We start from the raw sequence: 22014 nt of genomic DNA, 5'->3' as shown, positions 1-22014 counted from the left end.
ATAGCGCCAAAATCGCAACCCGACCATACGTGCCAACCCGTTTGACTAAGGCTGGAGGCCCCACTGTCGTCGTTAATGCAGGTTCAGTGGCAAACGGGTATGTATGGCATACTATTCACAAGACACACAAAAGCGCGAAAAACGCAACCCGACCATACATACCAACCCGTTTGACTAAGGCTGGAGGCCCCACTGTCGTCGTTAATGCAGGTTCAGTGGCAAACGGGTCTGTATGGCATACTATTCACAAGACACATGAAAGCACCAAAATCGCAACCCGACCATACATGCCAAACCGTTTGACTAAGGCCGGAAGCCCCACTGTCGTCGTTAATGCAGGTTCAGTGGCAAACGGTGGCAAACTATTTAATGCAATTCATTTTAAGTGTTCATGTAGAAAAGGTTTTTATTTATTTATTTGGTTGGTCTGTGTTATGACCGTGAGTGCTTTGTTCCGTGAAAATAACTATTGCGAGTTAAGAACCTTTACTAGACAAATTATGCGAATGCTTTGTTGAAGAGAAAAGTTTTAAGTCTAGATTTAAAATGATCGACTGTGTCTGATTCTCGGACATCGGTTGGTAAATCATTCCAGAGCTTAGGGGCTAAGTAGGAAAAGGATCTTCCACTTTTAGACACTTTTGATAGTCTAGGGATAATCAATAGGCCAGAATTTTGCGACCGTAGTGTTCGTGATGGATTGTATTCTGATAGTAATTCTCTAAGATATGAGGGTGCTAAGCCATTTAAAGCTTTGTAGGTGATTAATTATATTTTAAATTGGATGCGATATTTAACTGGTAGCCAGTGTAAAGATGCCAGAATTGGGCTTATGTGGTCATACTTCTTAGATCGAGTAAGTACCCTTGCAGAAGCGTTTTGAACTAGCTGAAGCTTGTTGACCTGATTTGAATGGCATCCCCCGAGTAGCGAGTTACAATAGTCTATTCTAGAGGTCATAAAAGCATGAATAAGCTTCTCTGCGTCAGATGTAGACAGTATATGGCGTATTTTTGAGATATTTCTAAGATGGAAGAATGCTGTGCGGCAGACGTTGGCGATATGACTATCAAAGGATAAGTTGCTGTCAAACATCACACCTAAGTTCCTAACCGTGGAAGATGGCACCACAGTACAGCCATCTATGTGCAATTTGTAATCTGACATATTATGTTTGTAGCGATTTGGTTCAATAATAAGTACCTCTGTCTTATTGGAGTTGAGCTTAAAGCAACACTAAAGAACTCTGGCTCTTTGCTCCCCCTACAGGTTAGAAGCGTAATTGTTCATTACCACTGTCATAAATACTGAGGCATAGCTGGCTCTGATTGGATTGTAGGTCTGCCGTAAAGCAAGTTTTTGTAGTATTCACTCGGACTACAGGACCACTACCCGACGTTTGGAAACTTCTTTAGTGCGGTTTTGGTCGATAGAGGGCTGCAAAGCGAATGTGAAAGTGCTGTTCACCCTGTTTAGAGTGGATGAACGACTGAAACTGTTTTGGAAGCGTTATTTTAAGGTAAAAAAAACTCTTTGGTGTTGCTTTAAGAAAGTTATGTGCCATCCAGTCACTAACATCGCTAATGCAGTCTTTTAGCTTAGAAAACGTGTGTGTTTCGCTGGGATGCGAGGAGATGTAAAGCTGGGTATCATCCGCATAGCATTCACAGTATGAACTAAAGGCCCTTTGGGTACTGGGATTATCAAACTTTTTTTCCATGAGGGAGGTACAATTCCAGCTTGCAACAAAGACTGGAATAGCCTTGTCAAAACACATTTCAGTTGGTGACAGCAACTCTTTAACACTTTACCACTAATCCCATCAGGCCCCCTAGCTTTACCAGGCTTTATCTTGGAGATGGAAGCAACCACATCCAACTCCGTCAAATTAATAGGGGCACTATATGGGATGGTCTGACAAATACTATTACAGTTCAAACTACTAGCCTCAGTGTCAAATCTGTTAAAAAAGTTGTTAATATCATTGATAGGCATAGTAATTGGTAAATCACTACGCTTTTTAACATTCCTACCCATCATAATATTCAGACCATCCCACGCTTGCCGGACATTACCTGTAGTAAAATTTCCCTCAATCTTATTCCTATATTGTGATTTAGCTTCCCTCAATTTACCCTTTACAACTCTTTTACACTCTCTATAAGTAATTAAATCACCACTACAAAAAGCTCTCTTTTTATCATTCAAACACCTTTTAAAATCTTTAGAAACCCACGTCTTATTATTAGGGAAAATTCTGATCGTTTTAGTCCCAATTACATTTTCCTCACAAAACTGTATATAAGCTGAGATTGTGTCTGTAATTTCATTCATATCATTTCCAGTATCAAAAAACAAATCCCAAACAGTATCATCAAAACAGTCTTGGAGCTGCTCAACAGAATTATTTGTCCATACCTGAATGTCCTTGGTGACCACTGCTTGCTGCTTAAGTTTACTTCTATATTTCGGCAGGAGATGTATAACGTTATGGTCAGATTGACCCAAAGGCGGCCGACACAGGGTTTTATATGCGTCATTAACATTTCCATAGCAGCAGTCCAGGATGCGAGTGGATCGAGTTGGACAAGTAACATATTGCTGCAAAGTAGGCAGATAATCAGACAAACTACACATATTAAAATCTCCTAAAATAAAAATAAAATAAAATAAAAACCGGCTGTTCGGTAGACCGAGACAGAGCGCAATTATAGCTCTCTGCTAATCGTTCAGCAGCAATTTCCATATTCGGACCAGGAACATAAGTCAGGATAATAGTTATTTGACCGAATTCTCTCGGCAGATAAAAAGGTCTAAATGACACAGTTAAAATTTAATAGTCTGGAGTACAAATCTTTTCCCGAATGCAAAAGTCCTTTGCCCATTTATTGTCAACAAAGATGCATAAACCACCTCCGATCGACTTGCGTGACTTTTCCTCATCTCTGTCGGCTCTAATGGTAGTATACCCATTTAACATAGGATCCGGATGGTGTTTTAGCCAAGTTTCTGTTAGACAGATAAGATTACTCATTCTAAAATCACAGTCAAATGCCACTTTTGCAGCCAGTTCATCCAGCTTGTTGTTAATTGAGCGGACATTAGTCAAAGTGATTACCGGCAGTGGAGGTTTGTTTCCCCGGCGTTTAACCCTTTGTTTCACACCTCCTCTAGATCCTCTTTTCTTAGACTTGTTCTTAACTGATCCATGGGAACGAGGATCTCGACTTATATCACGGATAGCCTCCCGAAGTTGTTTATCCTCAACAATGCCGCCATACCGCATGGACATCAGATCCTCCCTCGTATAGATGAGCCTCTTGTTTCCCGTCAGCTGCGCGCAGTTTATCAAACCGACTGCTAGGCACAGAACCAGTACTAGCTTAAGAATCTCCATATCAAACGTTCAGTGAGCAATCAAAAGGCATCAAACGATTCAATAAACATTAGCAGTTTCCAGAGACAAACTTAAAAACTTTAGGAATAAAAAGAACAAATAAAACAAACAATACAGACGAGTGCTGGTGTGGTACAGGGTCAGCAGCAGAGCCGCGCCCCCGGAATTTCATTAAATAACTAACTAAACACAAATCTATTTTAAAAACAAACATTTTAATTTACAACAGCGTGATATAAACTACAGTTAATGACAGAAACCAGCTTCGGAAAAAAGATAATCGAAGTGTAATTAATATTTTTAGTTGGTCTCAAGTCCCATTGAGTAACATGGGGAGGCGGGGTTTATGACCTATACTGGAACCAGTCACTGGGGGGCGATTGAGACGTTTTGGCTTCACTTTTCAGGGCTTGTGCGGCACGCTTGGGTAATACTGACACAATGTCACGCTAATTTTGAAAATTTGAAGTACTGCAGCTTAGGCCAGTGGTTTTCAAACTGGGGGGGGGGGGGGGGGGCGCGAGATGGTGCTGGGGGGCCAGTTTTTTGACATTTTATGAAATACATTAATTTATCATGAATTCTGTGTAATTAAACCCCAAAAAAGTTTTTTTTATTAAAATGTTGAGTTTTAGAACAGTTTTTTGTCACAAATTGTCTTTGGGGGGCCGCAAAGGAATGCACCGTACACAAGGGGGGGTCGCACGCTGATAAAGTTTGGGAACCACTGGCTTAGGCCACCCTATGAAGTTTTGTTTATAAAATGTACATAAATATGTGTGTGGCAACAGTACATATAAAATTACTTTTGTACTTAAACAGTTATTTTATATTTAATGCTTGTTTATTTGGAATATAATTGTATCCAAAATATTCTGTGTATTTGTTGTAGTGTAGATTTGTATCAGTCCATACATTTCCTGGGAATCAACTAAATCTTTCACCCTGCTTGGCAATTTCAGTAACATTCAATACTGAGAAAATATATGGGTGACAACATGCAATTCTTATTTTATAAGCACATTAATGAAGTTCATTTATATCACCATAGATTTAGTACACAGTTTACAGTTTGGTGTGATGAGTAAAAACGTCTCATTTCTGTAAGTCTAAGATAAGATGGATCGAGGTTTTAGAAATTAGGATAGAAGATGCATTTCTTTTAGAGGTGGGTTTTTTGCCAGGATACTTAAGTTAGAAGGAGAAATGCCTGCTGTATGGAACTGCCTTAAGCACCTCCAGAGATACACCTTTTTCTCTATATGAATGCAATTCATTTTAAATAATTAAGAGAATTAAAATATAATAATAGTCAATATAAATTGTGATCAGCATCAGAATAATATAGATAATAATTTTATACATTGGAGTCAGATTATAATTTAACCACAGAGGTCAAAGAAATACATTTGAAATCTAATAAATGAAATTATTCTTTTAGAAGCGCTAAAGGAAAACGAGAACACAAAATCCCTTCACCAGGCAATTGGATACCTTCGTTGGAACCGATGGGTGGTACTTACACTAGCAAAAAAAAAAAAAAGAAGAATCAGATCATTCCACTAAAATTACAAACCATAGTCTATTCAAAATCTGAAGCTTAACATTACACTGTACATTACGATTTTATTAATATGGTTTAATAGCGAAATCATATAAGTAAAATTTTATTTAATTGAAAGTGCTACGATTTTTAATTTATAAGAAGATTTGTATTTCTGTTACACAATTTTGCCAACAAAAAAAACTTTGCATTGCTTAGCCTGTTTAATAGCCATACTATAAATTAAAACCGTAAGTGCTAATATAATGCAGGCTATGAGTATCTGGACCTGTCCTGCCACAAATTCCAGTAATAAATATAATAAATAATAAATATATAATAAAATGTTAGACACACACAGTAAAGGCTTTTAGCTTCCTGAATGTTAGTGAGAATGATGGGAGGAGCCATGTAAGCCCAGCACAGTTTAGGTGTGGTGTTGTAAGTGAAAGTAAAACTAAAAAACAAGTTTTGTCTTCCGTCCTTTTACAAACTCTCAACAACAGAATTTATTCAGACACTTAAGACGATTGTAAACATTCTTACAGATGAGTTAAAGGTAAGTTCTAAATTATTTACCTGATAAATGTAAATAAGTGCAGAGATGTCATCTTTTTAGCATGTGCTGAATATGAATGATATTTAATCTGAATTAAATACAAATAAAAACTATACAATAGCAGTGTGGTAATATGCAACTGTTATTTAGAGAATCTGTTTCTACCTAGTATATGATGTATTTTTCTGTTAGTGCTGCTAACAAGATGCAGTGAGTAGGGCATAAGCCAACAAGTTTCCTTCAATCATATTTTGCTTATAATTTGAGTGACAGACATTGTATTTAATTGTGACATTTTTTATTTACTTTATTTGTCATTTGTCATCATTTAAGTCAAGGGTATAGACAAACATAATGTGTCTAAAAATAATGACACAAATTCTGATCTTTTGAGAACAACCAAAAAAACTCATAGTGCTTGTGAAAAAGGTATGTGAAGATGTCTGCCAGATGATCCAAATCTTTGGCTGTCATTTGGGGTTGTTTCTTTACCTCATTGATGAGTCTTTGTTGTGCTCTTGGTGTCATATTGACTAGGCGCCCACTTCTTGGTAGAGTAGCAACAATCCCCAAGCATCTCCATTTGTAGATTTTTGTTTGCTTAACTGTTTTTATGATATTGGGTTTTTCTTTCACTACCTGTCACGACTGGTTTTACACAAAAGAGGGAGAACCCAAACGCAGACGATATATATAAATAACTGAGAATTTATTAAGGTAACAAACACAAAAACCCACGAGGGGGTAGAACAGAAGATAAATAAACACAGTGATGGGACACGAAACACAGTAACAAAACACTGGAACCAAAGTATAAGTCATGAACACGGAAGACATGAACACACTGACTTACGACAACGAACGCGCACACGACAGAGAACGACAGGGCATTATAAAGACACGATATCAATGGGGAACAGGTGAACATAATTAATTACGTAAGACACAAGTACATAAGGGAGTAGGGTGAAAGTGACAAGACACTGGGAACACGTGACACAAATACATAATGTGAACACACGTGTCCCCACACAAAACACAATGCTGCCATAATCTTGCCCTCTGAAAAAGACCTGAATCTACACAAAGGTCTGGCAAGACCATGACAGCGACAAGACACTGGGAACATGTGGAAGCCACACACACAATATGACTCCACATGTCCCCACATAGAACATAGTACTGTCATGGTCTTGCCAGATACACTCAGACAGGGGCGTCAGTTTGTGTTGAAAAGTGGTGGGACAAAAGATCAGATGAAAAAACATTACAGCAGAACGGGAAAAATATTGAATAACGGCGCATCAAAAATGGGCATAGTGTAGGCCAGTCAACAACACAAAAATACTCAGCATAAAACCCTCAACAATGTTGACTGCACATGAAACAGTCCCTGCAACACCAGCTCAACCAAACAGTGCCAAAGCACCATACTGTAGAAATCATAATTTCAACATATGTGACCCTGGACCACAAAACCAGTTGTACACTGCAAAAAAAATGATTTTCAAGAAAAAAATGTCTTTGTATTTTTGTCTTGTTTTCAGGAAAATATCTAAAAATTCTTAAATTAAGATGCTTTTTCTTGAGCAAAATAACCTAAGAAAATAAGTCTAGTTTTTAGACCAAAAATACCAAATGTAAGTCATTTTGTGCATAAAACAAGCAAAAAAATCTGCCAATTGGGTAAGCAAAAAAATCGTGAAAATTTTTTGTAAACACAAAATTTAAAAGCATCTTAATTGAAGATTTTTTTTTAGATATTTTTACTGAAAACAAGACAAAAATACTAAGAATTCTTTTGTTTCTTAGTATTTTTGTCTTGTTTTCAGTAGAAATATCTAAAAAAAATTAAATCAAGATAAATTTTCTTGATGAGCAAAATGACGTAACAAAATAAGTCTAGTTTTTAAACAAAAAATATACAATTTAAGTGAGTAAGATTTCTTAAGAAAAAGAAATCTTATTTTTAGATTTATTTTCACAACCCATTGGCAGATATTTTTGCTTGTTTTAATCACAAATTCACTTAAATTGTATACTTTTTGTCTAAAAAATAGACTTATTTTCTTAGGTCATTTTGCTCATCAAGAAAATCATCTTTACTTAAGAATTTTTAGATATTTCTACTGAAAACAAGACAAAAATACTAAGTAAGAAAGACATTTTTGCAGTGTTAGTCGCACAGGTATTTGATTTTTCAGAACATTTTAACCAAATGCTTTCAAAAAGTGGTGGGGACAAAATCAGCCATTTCAAAAAGTGGTGTGGACATGTCACCAGCATCCCCAGTGTAAATGACACCTATGCACTCAGACCTGAGTCTAGTACAAAAGGTCTGGCAAGCCCATGACACTACCCTCCACATCTCATTTACTTGCTTGTTAGTCTATTAGCGCTCCCTTCAGCTGTTTCTTATTCCCTCACCTGCTCCCTATCCTGCGATTTGCCTCCCTATAGACCATTTCAAAAGATGTAAACAACACTGGTCCAGAAGCACTTCCTGTTTTAATTTTTTATTTCACTCATATATCATTATCTTTAAGATGTTTGTTTAACTTTTTGACTCAGTTCTATGTGTTCTGTTGGTTGTATTTTATCCCAACGTTTATCTAGTGTTAAAAAACTGAAACAGGAAGTGCTTCTGGACCAGTGTTGTTCATCTTTTGAAATGGTCTATTTATAGTTCTCTCTTTTTCCCCTCCGCTGTCGGATTATTAATTAACCGTCACGCTGTTTTGTGCTTCTTACTGTTTGATACGGAGCCGTGCTCCTGTCCTACCCTGTCGTGTCGTTGTTCTGCTGTATTATTTGCTGTTTGTTACCAAGTCTGTTCTCTGTCCGGTTAACCTGCAGAGGAAGAGTTGTGGAAGGTGTCGAGGCTGCACAAGTGCACCTGTGATTCCCCTCTGTCTCTCGAGCCCCGTCACTGCTGCCGCAGCCTGTCACAGCCAGCATTAGAACGCCACGGACCCGGCCGAGTCTGTCTGCCGTGCGCCTACCCTTTGTTAAACGGCCAAGCGGTCCTGCTTGTTTTTTCCCCTTTAATGACTGTGACCTCTTAAGTTAATCGACCAGTGCGGTCTTGCCTGTTTTCTTGTGTGCTTCTCTCATTTTCTAAGTTATTCTGCCTGTACAGCTCAGCCTGTGTTTTCATTAAAAGAAGAGACTCACCAGCTATTTTACCTTTGGTCATCTTTTGCGTTCTCCGTGACAAGCATGGTAGCATGGTAAATTTCTAAAGTCTTTGTAACTTTGTAACCCTTTCCAGCTTTAATGTAAAGGCAACAATTCTTGATGGTAGCTCCTCTGAGATATCTTTTTGGCAAAGCATGGCTTACATTGACTTGATGATCAGATCACATTTCATGAAAACTATGAAATTCCAAAAGGTACACTTTTTTTCTTGACACTGTATTAACAGTTCAAGTAGTTTTATTTTTAAGAAATAAATATTATAGGCATATGGCATCTGTTTTTCCTTAATGAAATTTCCTTTTTTTCCCCACATTTTAGATTTTTAGCCGCTGTGTTTTTAAAAGAAATGAAGTTCATTTATTTGACTCTTCTCATTATTAGTGGATTTGCAGTATCAAGATCAGGTAATATATATTCACACATATAAAGATCAATGTTAATCGCAAAAAAGTCGATCTTTTTGAACTTTTGACAGATATGAGTTTATTTTTGTTGATTGTGTTTGGTTTCTTTAAGAAATCAACATTATTCAGATCTTTTTTTTCTTTCTCTAACAGATGAGTTTGATGTTGTTGGACCTGTAGCTCCTTTGATCGCTATACATGGTAAGGATGTAATTCTGCCCTGTTCTCTCAAACCCAACATCAGTGCTGTAGACATGAGAGTCGAGTGGTTTAGACTTGATCTCGATGGCTCAGTAGTTCATCTCTATGAAGATCATGAAGATAAAAACACAAATCAGCTTCAGTCGTACAGAGAAAGAACTGAAGTGTTTAAAGATGAACTATCGAAAGGAAACACATCACTCAAACTATCAAGAGTTCAGATCTCTGATGAAGGAGCTTATAAGTGTTTTATTGAGTCTAAAACCAGGAGTGATGACATCACTGTTGATCTCAGAGTTGAAGGTGAGCAAACCACAGAAAACTAACATCTTGTGTGAGACTGTTCAATAGACCCTTTTACTGTTTGTACACAATGATGACGTGGCAGCGTATGCACGCGCATTAAGGCAACAGAAGTATGGCAAGAATCAACAGTGAAGCAACACAGACAGAGAAAGTTATTTTAAAAAGTTGACTTTATCAACTTTTTCAACACAGCTACCAGATCTGTGTACTATAGTGGAGTGGATAGAAGAAATGAGCGCAGGCTATTTGATCACATGAGCTGTAAAAGGGTCTATAAGTTTGTTTAGGCATTTGTCTGTTGTTATAATCACTATAAGTCATAACAAATACTAAATTAGATAATAAATGGTTTTCCCTTGTTATGTGTAGCTGTAGGAAGTCCTCCACTCATCACTGTAGATGGATTTGATGGTTCTGGTGGACTTCATTTGCAGTGCGAAACTAAAGGCTGGTACCCTGAACCTGAACTTGTGTGGCTGGACAGTGAAGGAGTCACTTTGACATCTGAAAATACAGACAAACAGAGAGAGACAGATGGATTCAGAGTGAAACACATGATCACTGTATATAACAGAGACAGTAAATATCACTGTAGAGTCACAATGAGACATCACATGATGGAGACTGAGATTATTACATCAAGTAAGTACAAACACTAAATCTTGTTAAGTACTAGTGGTTTCCCGGAAAGGGATTAGCTGGGACTAGGCCTTAGTTTAATCAGGAAATATAACTAGTTTTAACAAACATGCCTTACCAAAAACATCACTTGTGTGCATTTTGTGTGCATTTCTGATGTATTTTAAGATATGTCAGTGCAAGTCCTCACACTTTAAAGTATTAGTTCACCCTAATATTCTAATTTTATAATAAATCACTTACTTCTTTGTCGTTTTAAACCACCAATTTCTTTGATTGTCTTCATAACACGTTTTTAGATATTTTTGATGAAAAGGAGACTTGTGTCTGTCCCATAGACTGCAGTTTGATTGAAAGACATCGCAGAAAAGGTCCATGTGCCATCAGTAGTTCAATAATAATATTATGAAACGACTTTGGTGCGTGAACAAAACAAGACGAACAATTTTATTCAACAATTTGTTCTCCACTTTGATCTTACAGTGCGCGTTCACGAGCAGACTACAGCGCATGCTGCTGACGTCACCTGCTGATGTAGTTGACAACCTTTTTTGTTTTTATGCAAACCATTATGCAAACACTGCAAACAATACTTAAACAGTCCATATAAATGCACAAATTACTTGCCACTGTATTCTATGTCTATACATTGGCAACTAGGGCTGGGCGATATGGAGTGGGGACTATATCTCGATATATTTTGCTATATCTCGATAGTCGATATCTCGGTTACTTTGCGTGGAAAAAACTCCCCAAAAAACTACTGCAAAACAAATGTGTCAAAATCCACAAGGGCTTTTTTTATTGAAGTGCAAAGAGGTAGTTCACGTAGAAACAAAGTGCTTCTGCAAAATTTAAAAAAATATATACAAAATTATACTTTAACTATAAAATAAGAAAATACATATTATCTTCTTTTTATTCAAAAATAAAACAACTCAACTTCAGATATTAAGTTTTTGGTAGACGTTGACAACTCTTAGTATTTTTTCTGAAAACCCTCAGGAGATAAGGGTATTTATCCTGGAATAACAAAGGTTTTAGGCGTTTTAGGAGTAAATGGGTTAAATATGAGATAAAACACTGTTGTTGTTGTTACACAGAAAACCACAGAACACGTGCGCTTGCACACCACATCCTAGGGAGAGAGAAAGCTCTCATGTCAAGAAAACTAGGTGTGTGTGTGTGTGTGTGTGTGTGTGTGTGCGTGTGTGTGTTTGTGTGTCTATTTGTGTGTGTGTATGATTGAGCATGTCTATTCCATATTGCATTTGTGCTCTAGTACCAGGCCTACCTTTCTGTGTCAAACTTTTCAGATTTATTCTGGATGCATTGATTTTATTTGATGAATAACAAGAAAAAAATATATATATTTTTTTGCATTTCCCATTGATTTCAATTGAGGTCATATTTACCCCCTAAAGCGCCTCTTTTGGTGAATTTTTTTACACCTCTTTAGAACGACTGAATCAAGCCCAGTTGTTTTTATATGTTGTTCTAAATAAACAAAAACAAGTTGTTCTAAATAAAAGTGGCTTGGGGTAAGATTGACCCCAAGGGACTTATTAGGGTTAAAAAAGTAATGTGAGTTACTTTTCAGTTTAATTAATTTGAATAAAAAAATTATAATAATGTACTGAATTAAACTAAACATAGTGATGGACATTTTTTGTGATGGAAAATGCCGTTTTGAATGCAGAACTTCATAAACAACACCTGCAAGGCCTGAAAGAGATCAAGCCTCAGCCAAGTAACGCAAAAGTAACGTAAGTATTACTTTCCATGAAAAGTAACTATGTAACGCAATTAGTTACTTTTGGGGGGAGTAACTTAATATTGTAATGCATTACTTCTAAAAGTAACTTTCCCCAACACTGGTCACAAGCCTCTCGGTTTTCAAAAATATCTAAAAATGTGTTCTGAAGACAACCTAAGGACTTTGTGGTTTAAAACAACACGGGGTAAGTGATTTTAGATAAAATTGTAATTTTGTGGTGAACTAATCCTTTAAATGGGTGTTTATGCATGTAAATAAACAGTTGCATTTAAAGACAAGGATCTGTTTCAAGAAAATTTCTCTCATTTTTACTGTACAGTTTTGTTATAGTGAAACAACATCTTCACTGTATATTTAAGCATGAATGTATTATACAACGTTTTTTCATTTGAGTGAAATAGTAAGTTTTGTAATAACATTTTACACAGGTAACATGTTTAACTCCTGGAGGACATTAATGATCCTGATTTCATTTGCTGTTTTGTTCGGTGTGATTGCTGGAATATTGATCGCTGTGTTCATCTATAGACACAGAGGTAACATTCATGTTTGTTTTGTTTTGTTTTATTTATTACATGTACTGGATATAGTGTAGCCTATAGTTAGTTAGGTAAAAAGAAATGTTGTAATGTAAATGTTTTTAGTGTTAAGTATCTCATCAGTTAGCTGGGTTCAGTGTATGTGAATGTTGTTTGTTACATTGTTTAAAGAAGCAACTTTTAAGGTTTAGATTCCCTTCATCTTCAATTGAACACACAGTAATTTGAGATTTCACTTCTCATACTGTAACACTTAAAAGTAAAGAATTTATACTTTTAAGACAGTTTTATGATCTGTGCTCTATGGAGTACACTTCACACATGTAAAGGCATCACGTGGGCAAGTCGAGATATAAACCAGAAAATAATCTAAATAAAAATAATCTAAATAATGTTGTATGTTTTAAGTTGTTACTCCTGTAGTTGTAAAGAAATAATTATATCAGTTTAATGTTTTTTTTTCTCTTCAGAACTACAGAGAAAGAAACGGAGAGAGAACCAGAGAATACAGAGTGAAGATGAGAGACTAAAAAGTGAGGAAGAGATACTACAGAGTGAGGAGAGGAGAATAAAAAATGGTAATTTTGTCTGTTGGTTATGTTATAGATTTATTGTTAAAGGGATAGTTAATCTCATGATGAAATTTTGCTGTTAATTTACTCTCATAAATCCAATGTTTTTTATTCTGAGTCGTTTTGATGCGCGATGACATGCAGCCCTCAAATGCTCATATTGCTTAATTGATCAGGATGTTGACGCACAAACGCATTTTCAATGCATCCATCCCCATGATTGGTTTGCCGCCATGATTGGGGTAGGCATATCAAAGTCCTACCATTCGCGCTGTCTCTTTCTCCCCATGTCTTAACGAAAGTCGAAGAGGAGGCTTTAAAACCCCGGAGAGAGTGCAGTTTTTGCATATTATGCTGTCGTATAGACAGATGCCTCTGGGGGGCCACGTACAACAGGCTTGCAGTCTAAATGGTGTCGACAGCCCCCCAGCTGTGCTGGCCCATCAACTATCTTGAGTTGTGGGCTGCATATTGCTGTGATATCCGCTCACCATACCCCGATAAACGTAAGTCAGTGGGTCAGCACGACCTGGTTATTAGGTTTTTAAGGGGTACTCAATGGTTAAATCCCCGTCTATTCCTCCCTGTGTCCTGTCCATGGTGCTGAAAGGCCTTTAGGATGCTCCCTTTGAGCCTCTGCAGACTGTGAGCATAACTTTCTTACTATAAAAACTTTAATGCTCCTTGCATTGGCCTCCTTTAAGAGGATAGGCTATGTGCCTAAGGTTCCTACCACTCCTTTCAGAGATCATGAAAGCCATGGCTTTGTTATGTCGCGTACACGCACTGCGGTTGAACAGTAGAACGCAAAGCATTCGAACCAGGTCTTTGTCTGTTACAGTGGTCAGCATAAAGGTAAAGCTGTCACCAAGCAGACGATGTCCCATTGGATAGTGAACACCATCGCCTTGCTTATTGCAGGGCACCCCATGCCTCTTTAATTTGAAGGCTCACTCTACTAGGAGTGTTGCTTCATCCTGGGCATTAGCTCGTGGTTCCTTGCTGACAGACATCTGCAGAACTGCTGGCTGGGCTACACCTAACACGTTTACTAGATTCTATAGTGACTGAGCGCCGGCTCGCATGTCGGCTTGCTGTACCATTTTAGTGCTACACAGTAGTGCCATTATGGAGTGCCATTAGTGACAAAATGCTTACAAAAACTGGTACTCCTCCACCACTCTTGGCGGGCGATGTTGTGGAGCATCGGCTGTCATCCTTTCATCAGTTGTATTCTTTGTAACTTGTGATAGGCCTGGCATCCATATAGCGCCAGTTCATTGCCGTTTTAGTAGCTTCGTAGATTTTAGTAGATCGGCCCTGCAAAGCATGCTATCAATTCATCTTTCACGACGTGACATCTCCGTTCCCTTCCTTCAGGAAACGAGGGTTGCATACGTAACCGAGACGTTTCTGCTGTGACCCATGAGTCCTGATCTCAACCTGACTGAGATACTTTGGCATGATCTTAAATTTACATCAGAAATCTCAGTAATATTGATGAACATAAAGAGTTTAATATGTAAAGAGGATCAGTGCAGAAATATTATTGACTCTTGTGTTGATCTGAAGCTGAAATAATCACTCAATACATGAAACACTCAGTGGATGTTACTGCTGATAAAAGAGAGAAACTCAGTCATTATGATCAAGAGTTCACAAACTTTATCCACCTGCACTGTAAATGTTTACACAAACATCTGTGTGTCTGTTGTTTGATTTAAGTTTAGATGATCAGATCAAATTCTGATAAAACCCCACAATCATATCAAATTGTATATAACTAAAACACAAAAATAAAATCATGCATTAAAACATGTCAATATTTAAATGTTTATGTTTGTGATTGTTGTATTTATTCAATAAAATTGATTGTTTTTTGTGTTATTTTATAAATCTGTTTTCTCTTGTCTTCAACACTTGAACTCTCTAGAATGTGAGAGACTTTCAATGATTGAGAAGGGGACAGTAGGAAGTTGTGAGTTTATTTTTAATGTCTTTATTAAATGATTAATTAATAGACACTTTACATATCATATGTAAGTAAAACAGATTTATTGGATTTTACTGTGAATGTTTTGATCTCAATCTTAAGTATAATTGTGTAATAATCTCTGTTTAACTCTTTACTGTCTGTCTGTTTTTAGGGAAATCACTATTAAGAAAATTTCAAGGTAAAAGTTTGATGACATCATTAAAGTGTTATAGATCTACAGCTGTTAGATGAGACTGTATGTGGTTTGATTGACATATTGAATTTGTTTGTTATCCTCTTTATATTTTTCATCTGTGTTCATTTGTTGTTATATATTGTTCAGATTTGTTTTGTTTTGTTTCAGTTAATTTTTTCTGTGCAGTGTGTTTATGTTTGTTTATTTCTCTGTAAAGTGATGTTGTGTTATAGAAAGACACAAACTAATAATATTATTATCATCATTATTATTACAACATTCATCTGTAAAGCAGAAATCTCAATATTTTAACAGTGAATGTGACTCTGGATCCTGATTCAGCTCATCCAGATCACATTGTGTCTGATGATGGAAAACAAGTGAGATGTGAAAAACAATCAAAAACAGTGAATGATGAAGATGATGAGCAAAACAAGAAGTTTGATATACGTCAGTGTGTTCTTGGAAAGGAAGGATTCACGTCAGGGTGTTTTTACTATGAGGTGGAGGTGAAGGACTTAACGGTGTGGTTTATGGGTGTGACCAGAGAATCTGCTAAGAGGAAGGGAGAGATCAGTCTGAATCCTAAAAATGGATACTGGATGATGGGATTTAGAGGCGAGAAGTATCAGGCTAGTGAGTACCCACATATTCCTATTACCGTGAGTGTGAAGCCTCAGAGAGTCGGGGTGTTTGTAGATTATGAGGAGGGTCGAGTCTCTTTTTATGATGTGGAGTCTATGTGTCATATCTACTCATTTACCGATCAATCTTTTAATGATAAACTATACCCTGTTTACCGGCATATTAACCCTACACCACTTGTCATCTAATGAGATTTAATCTAAAAATAAAAATCCTCTTCTTAACTCTGAATCGGGGCCACCAAAGTGGGACTCATTTTCAGCCATGGAGTTTTATGCCTTACCACTTCAATTCAGGACTCACTATATAAAAATAATGTAATTATAATCTCAGTATAAAAGGCCGCAATAGTGCGCTGTTCTCTACAGCTTTAAAATGCATTGTATTTTTCTAAAAATTATAATTTTCAAATTAGGGACGAATACAGGATCGTTCCACAAATATTAGTTTTTGTTTCCCTAGATAGTGGAACCGCTTACCTGTCTGCGCATCTTAGAGCTGCCCCCTCTTAAGTGGCTTTTAAATCTCAATTTTCTCTAGCTTTTGACTAGATTCTATAGTGACTGAGCGCCGGCTCGCATGTCGGCTTGCTGTACCGTTTTAGTGCTACACAGTAGTGCCATTATGGAATGCCATTAGTGACAAAATGCTTACAAAAACTGGTACTCCTCCACCACTCTTGGCGGGCGATGTTGTGGGGCATCGGCTGTCATCCTTTCATCATTAAATTATAATTTGGGTATTGTTTTTAACTATTATTGTATTACTGTATTATTGTATTTACTTTCTATATTTATTTCTACTTTCTATCTATTTATTTCGAATTTTTTTTTTTTTCTTTCTGATATTGTTATGTTTTATAATTGTTTTATATTGTGCAGCACTTTGGTCAGTCCTGGACTGTTTTTAAATGTGCATTGAACTTGAACTTGTTTCCCTTGTGGTTGTTTTTTAGGAACCAAATAATAATGATCTGGAAATGTTATTTTTAGGTTATATTTTGCAAATAGTTTATTGAAATTTGGCTCCCTTTGTGATGTTACAAGGAGAAGGAGATCTTTTTATAATAATACAGCACCTTAATCTGCTATTTACTTACAGTGGGAGACGCCTTTTTTATTGTTTTCTATGGGCAGTGAGTGTATTGCGCCCCCTGCCGCACCATGTGGTTTTGCAGGAGTTCTCTGAGCGGCTGTAGTTGGAAAAAGTAAACTGAGTGGGAAAGTGCCCGATGTCATTCATGTTTTTTCCATTGTCCAATCGAATGAGGGGAAAGGCTTCCGTTTTGGTGATAGAAGTTTACAGTTGCTTGGAATAACCAGAGACTGCAGTCACTCACTTTCTCTGGCATGCTTGTGCACCTCTCACCCTTGATCAAGGTCAAAGCAAAGACCCTCTTTTAATAGTTTCGGCTAATGTGACAATTAACAGCAAAGGAGCGCTCACGCTTTAATATTTGATCGACAAGACAGATGTCTCTGTAGTTGCCTAGCAATTTAAAAAAATGCACCTTTCTGAAGTCAATAAAATAAAGGCAGCATTGTCCACGTTGCCTTTTCAATAGTTTCGGCCGCTAAAGATGCATATTTTTTAAGTTACCGTTTAAGAGAATAATACTGGGAGACACCGCTGGAGTTGATTGTTTATTATGAAATCATGTAATCTTAGCGTTGGAGTTTGACTAAAAATGTTGATTGTTTCTGCAGCGTAGAGTTCATTTTCACTTTACTGTACTGTGTCTCATTTTATTATGCCAACACAACAAATGATGCGCGCAGAAAGCGCAGGGACAATTTGGCCGTTTCTGATTATTTAGGGGACATGTCCCCCACAATGTCTATTGTGGTTACGGCCCTGCTGTAGGTCCTCTGCTGCAGAATGTGCTTCCCTCTACTTCTCACTTCCTGCACACACTTTCCGCTTTAGCATAAATGCACAAACTCGTGTCATTTAAAAAATAATGGTCATTGTATTTTAACTTTATACTATATTGTATATAACCTTTTCCTTTATCTAATAACTTAATATATGTGTGTGTGTGTGAGAGAGAGAGAGAGAGAGAGAGAGAGAGAGAGAGAGAGAGAGAGAGAGAGAGAGAGAGAGAGAGAGAGAGAGAGAGAGAGAGAGAGAGAGAGAGAGAGAGAGAGAATATATATTTGGGTTATTTCTGATCAATTTGGCACATCAATTTGATGTTAGTAAGCAAGAGCTTTTGATTGTTGTATCAGATCAAGAGGCGGCTAAACTGCGTAAGATTTGTCAATCTAAAGTGAATTAAATGTTTATTTATCTGTTAATAAAAATCTGTTTTAAGTCCTCTATATTGTGTTCAAGTCATTTATTTATATATTTGATATATATAAAATAAAAAATTATCCAAATACAATGTTATCTTGTGGCATTTTTATTCAAAAGAGTGGGGCTGCTGCAATACAGGCAGCCTACAGCATCCATATTTTAACCCAGTGACATGACAACACACCGTCCCTTGAGGCCAAAAAAGCAGACTGGCCCACCAGGAATTTTCCCGGTGCTCCTGATTAGCCATTTCGGGTATGGATGCAGTCACTTAGTTAAAAACATGTTGTCTCCACATCAAAGAATTGTTTCTACAAAACATTTGGTGAAGTCAGAAACCATTTTCAGATTTGTCCTATTTATAAACAGTGCTCTCCTTCTATGCAATCTGATGAGAAATTAACTAAATAACAATTGTTTGGAACTATTGAACTACCACACCCAACTTAGAAATATGATATAAAATTAATAGTGAAGAGAAATTATCTTTGCAGATTTGGGGACCAATACTTTGAGATTATGATGTGCGCTTTGTGTTTGTTTATTTTTATTTCACAAGTATGTTTGTTTGATTGCACATTTGGGGGGGGGGGAAGCTGCATTAGCCAGGGCCCCATAAAGGCTTAACACAACACTGTTGTACGATGCATAGTTTTACAGTGGTGTAATGACGAACTCAAGGTGGGAGGGCACAGAGCAGTGAGCAAAACAACAACACATTTTAATTTTATTTCATAACCATACAACATATTGTGCCCTAAACCATACTATCTTAAGCTGGCCTGACATCCCACAAATTCCACTTATAAACCACAAGTTAAAGGAACAGTATGTAAGAAATGTATATCAATTAATCATAACATAGCCATGATATGTCCCTATATATTAAGAAATAATTTTTATTTCAAATACGTATATCACTGACAACAGTGGTCCGGCCAGGATATTGTCATTTAAAACGTGGAGTTGCAGCACTCAACTGATGTTTATGTTGTCATTTTGTGTATTGGCCACCAGTTGTATGATTGCAGTACCAGTTTTAGCCACAAGTTTTGTTATTGCAGTACCAGTTTTGGCCACAATCCTACATACTGTTCCTTTACTGTTTAGATTAAAATCGACACAGTGAAAGTTTCCAGTTTATCAGTGAGAATGATGGGAGGAGCCATGTGAGCAGTTCAGGTGTGCTGTGGAAAAGTAAAATGAAAGTAAAACTCTTCCTGTGTGCGATCCTCTTACAAACTCCCATAAACAGAATTTAATCTCAATATTATTGTAAAAATTCTCAATACTAAGCTGAAGGTAAGTCATGAAATGATTTACCTGAACAAATGTAAGTTAAACATTAGGTATATTCAAATCTCGTTCGTACGCGAAGCCAAGCCAAGATGGGAGATTTTTAACATTTACTGAATGTAAAGAATGATAAGATAATCATCTGTTTCTGGCTGTATTAATATTCCTGTTTCTGTTAGTGTTGCTGACAGACGTGATGCAGCTAGACAATTCTGTTCATAAACGTTTGTTTTAGTACCTCTGAGAAAGTTTAATTATTACGAATGTGATGTTAAAATTTTTTTGAGAAGGAAGTGGTGAAAAGTTTCTTCCAAAGAACTTTGTGCTCTTGTTTACTCAAAGAGTCAAACCTTTATATTTGTGTTATTGCTATTGTATGTGTGACTTATTACTTATTTTGACTTAAATGACAGTATTTTATTTAAACTTATTACACAGCTCTCTGGAATGCTTGATTCTGATTGGTCAGTTGAGACATTTGCAGGTTCGTTCTTTTCAAATAATAACTGCTCCAAAGTAATAACGCATAGCCGGTACTACTTGTATGTTTAAAATCCCTCCGCGCCAACAAAGATTACTGTTTGGCACCATCTTGTGACAAACACTGGACAACCACAATTAAGAATGGAAAATATTGACATTGATTTTAACATGTAAGGAAAAAACAAAACATTTAAACAGTGGATAGAAGAACGAACAACGACAAGACACAGCTGAACTTGACAAAATAGAGCATGACAGCTACGAAGCCAACACACACAAAAAAAACAGAATGCACTGTAAAAATAATTCAGTGGCTTTGTAAATATCACTCAAATAAATGATTTAAATAACTTAATAAAATCTCTTTATGTCACTAAGTTGATTTTTTTTAGTTGAACAAACCAAAAGAAATGACAAAAAAAATAAACAGATATTTTTGTGTAAAATGTACAGATATTATTTAGTTGTATACAGTACAACAGAAATGTTTGGACTAATAAATATTGTTTGCTTCTACATTGCATTGGCGTTTCCGGTGTACTTGTTACCCCTCTCAGCAGATTACAGTTTTTTTTTCAACTGCTTACACACAAAATTATTACTTGTCACACAATTTCTAAAACCAGACACACTTAAACACCGGAACCACACATAGGTTTTGATATAGGTTTTACATATATGTGACATATATAAAATTGTCCGTTTTCCTATATTATATGTACATATATGTACATATATGTTAACCTATATATTGGTAAAATTATTAAAATCTGTAGCTGCTAATAAATTAAACATAAATAAAGGTCCAACCAATAACAGTCTGCACCTGCAGGAGCCAGGATTCAAACCTCCAACCTTCCGATCACAAACAAAAAATGCAATCCCACACACTACTGCTGGGATTCAAACACCCAGCCTTCCGATCATTAGACAACTTGCTCTACCATCTGCACTACTGTCACTGTTAAATAACACTGAACAGTAGCTGTTAAATTAAACCATTTTGTTATACATGTCCTAGACAGATCTTGTAAATGTTTTAAATGTGCAGACATCAACTTTATTTAATAATTCACATAATGTATGGCCTGTATATGCACATATATGCACCTCAATTTTGCATATATGCAGCATATATATTATCATATATGGGCAGAGGCGCACCTTGTCAACAGGCAAGGCAGGCAACTGCTTGGAGCCCCGAGCCACTAGAGGGCCCCCGAGTTTGTTTCTCGGATGGCCAGCTACACCCAGTAGATGAACAACATGACTGCATATCAAAATTCCGATTGGATGGAATGTTGATTGACATTGGCTTAGCCCAGTCAAAATCCAACCCAGGTGGATAACTTGCCAGTTTTGAAAATGAACGTAGCGAATGGGTGACGTTGTATCGTTCAGTCGTGATGTCGCTGTTGATCCGTATGGATCACAACCCACGGTTTGGCTCGCATGTGATTGCCAGATTAATACGCAAATTTAAATAGGAAAAGTTTATCATTTGCACGTGTTTCAAAGGCTTGCAAATGATAACACTCAAGTGATTTAAAACAATTTAACCGCATATAAAAGGCGCTAAAGTGAGCAGCCCTCTGTACCCACATGTGGTTTAATGTGCCCGGTCCAGCTCCAGTCAGGCACGTGCCCAAGTGTAAATCTTCTGGTGTAAATCTCAAGTTAAAATTTTAACAGTTAACTAGTGCAATCCTTTACAAAGACAATCGCGGCAAAAACGGATCTATATGCAATGTAGTTACCCAATTTACGCTTGTAAAAGTTACGAAGCAGTCGCAATGACGCGTGCACGCACGTATTGATGTCTGCGCGCGTCTTTGCGTTCATTCGCGCACAACCGCATTCAAAAGACGCCACGCGAGTGAGTTAGCTAATGAAAACCAGAGTCGTATAATAATAGAGTTACGACACTCACATAGACGTCCGTTGTAAGAATGGAATGCGGAAGTAACAGCGTTTCATGTAGTGACC

General features: G+C 36.9%; 1 protein-coding gene and 1 pseudogene across 1 annotated transcript; one reads left to right on the top strand and one right to left on the bottom strand.

The window, feature by feature from the left end:
- Window positions 1-277: 277 nt before the first annotated feature.
- Window positions 278-1720, bottom strand: LOC141281950 (uncharacterized; annotated as a pseudogene).
- Window positions 1721-5361: 3641 nt separating this feature from the next.
- Window positions 5362-18276, top strand: LOC135769207 (butyrophilin subfamily 3 member A3-like). The gene is made up of 9 exons (XM_073813783.1): window positions 5362-5499; window positions 9016-9101; window positions 9255-9605; window positions 9978-10250; window positions 12453-12560; window positions 13034-13141; window positions 15069-15113; window positions 15283-15309; window positions 15622-18276. The coding sequence occupies exons 2-9, from the start codon at window positions 9044-9046 to the stop codon at window positions 16137-16139; spliced, it is 1488 nt and encodes a 495-aa protein (XP_073669884.1). The 5' UTR covers window positions 5362-5499; window positions 9016-9043; the 3' UTR covers window positions 16140-18276.
- Window positions 18277-22014: the final 3738 nt, after the last annotated feature.

Source organism: Paramisgurnus dabryanus, chromosome 3 (genome assembly GCF_030506205.2).
Source record: "Paramisgurnus dabryanus chromosome 3, PD_genome_1.1, whole genome shotgun sequence".
NCBI lineage: Eukaryota > Metazoa > Chordata > Actinopteri > Cypriniformes > Cobitidae > Paramisgurnus > Paramisgurnus dabryanus.
The sequence above is the reverse complement of the archived record's forward strand: the minus strand, read 5'-3'. Positions and strand labels throughout refer to the sequence as shown.

Excerpts from the sequence above, each read along its gene's own strand:
- LOC135769207 (XM_073813783.1), top strand. The coding sequence starts at position 9,044 with ATGAAGTTCATTTATTTGACTCTTCTCATTATTAGTGGATTTGCAGTA. Across the intron at positions 9,102-9,254 it reads ATTTGCAGTATCAAGATCAG|ATGAGTTTGATGTTGTTGGA; the intron begins GTAATATATATT and ends TTTCTCTAACAG. Across the intron at positions 15,310-15,621 it reads ACTATTAAGAAAATTTCAAG|TGAATGTGACTCTGGATCCT; the intron begins GTAAAAGTTTGA and ends ATATTTTAACAG.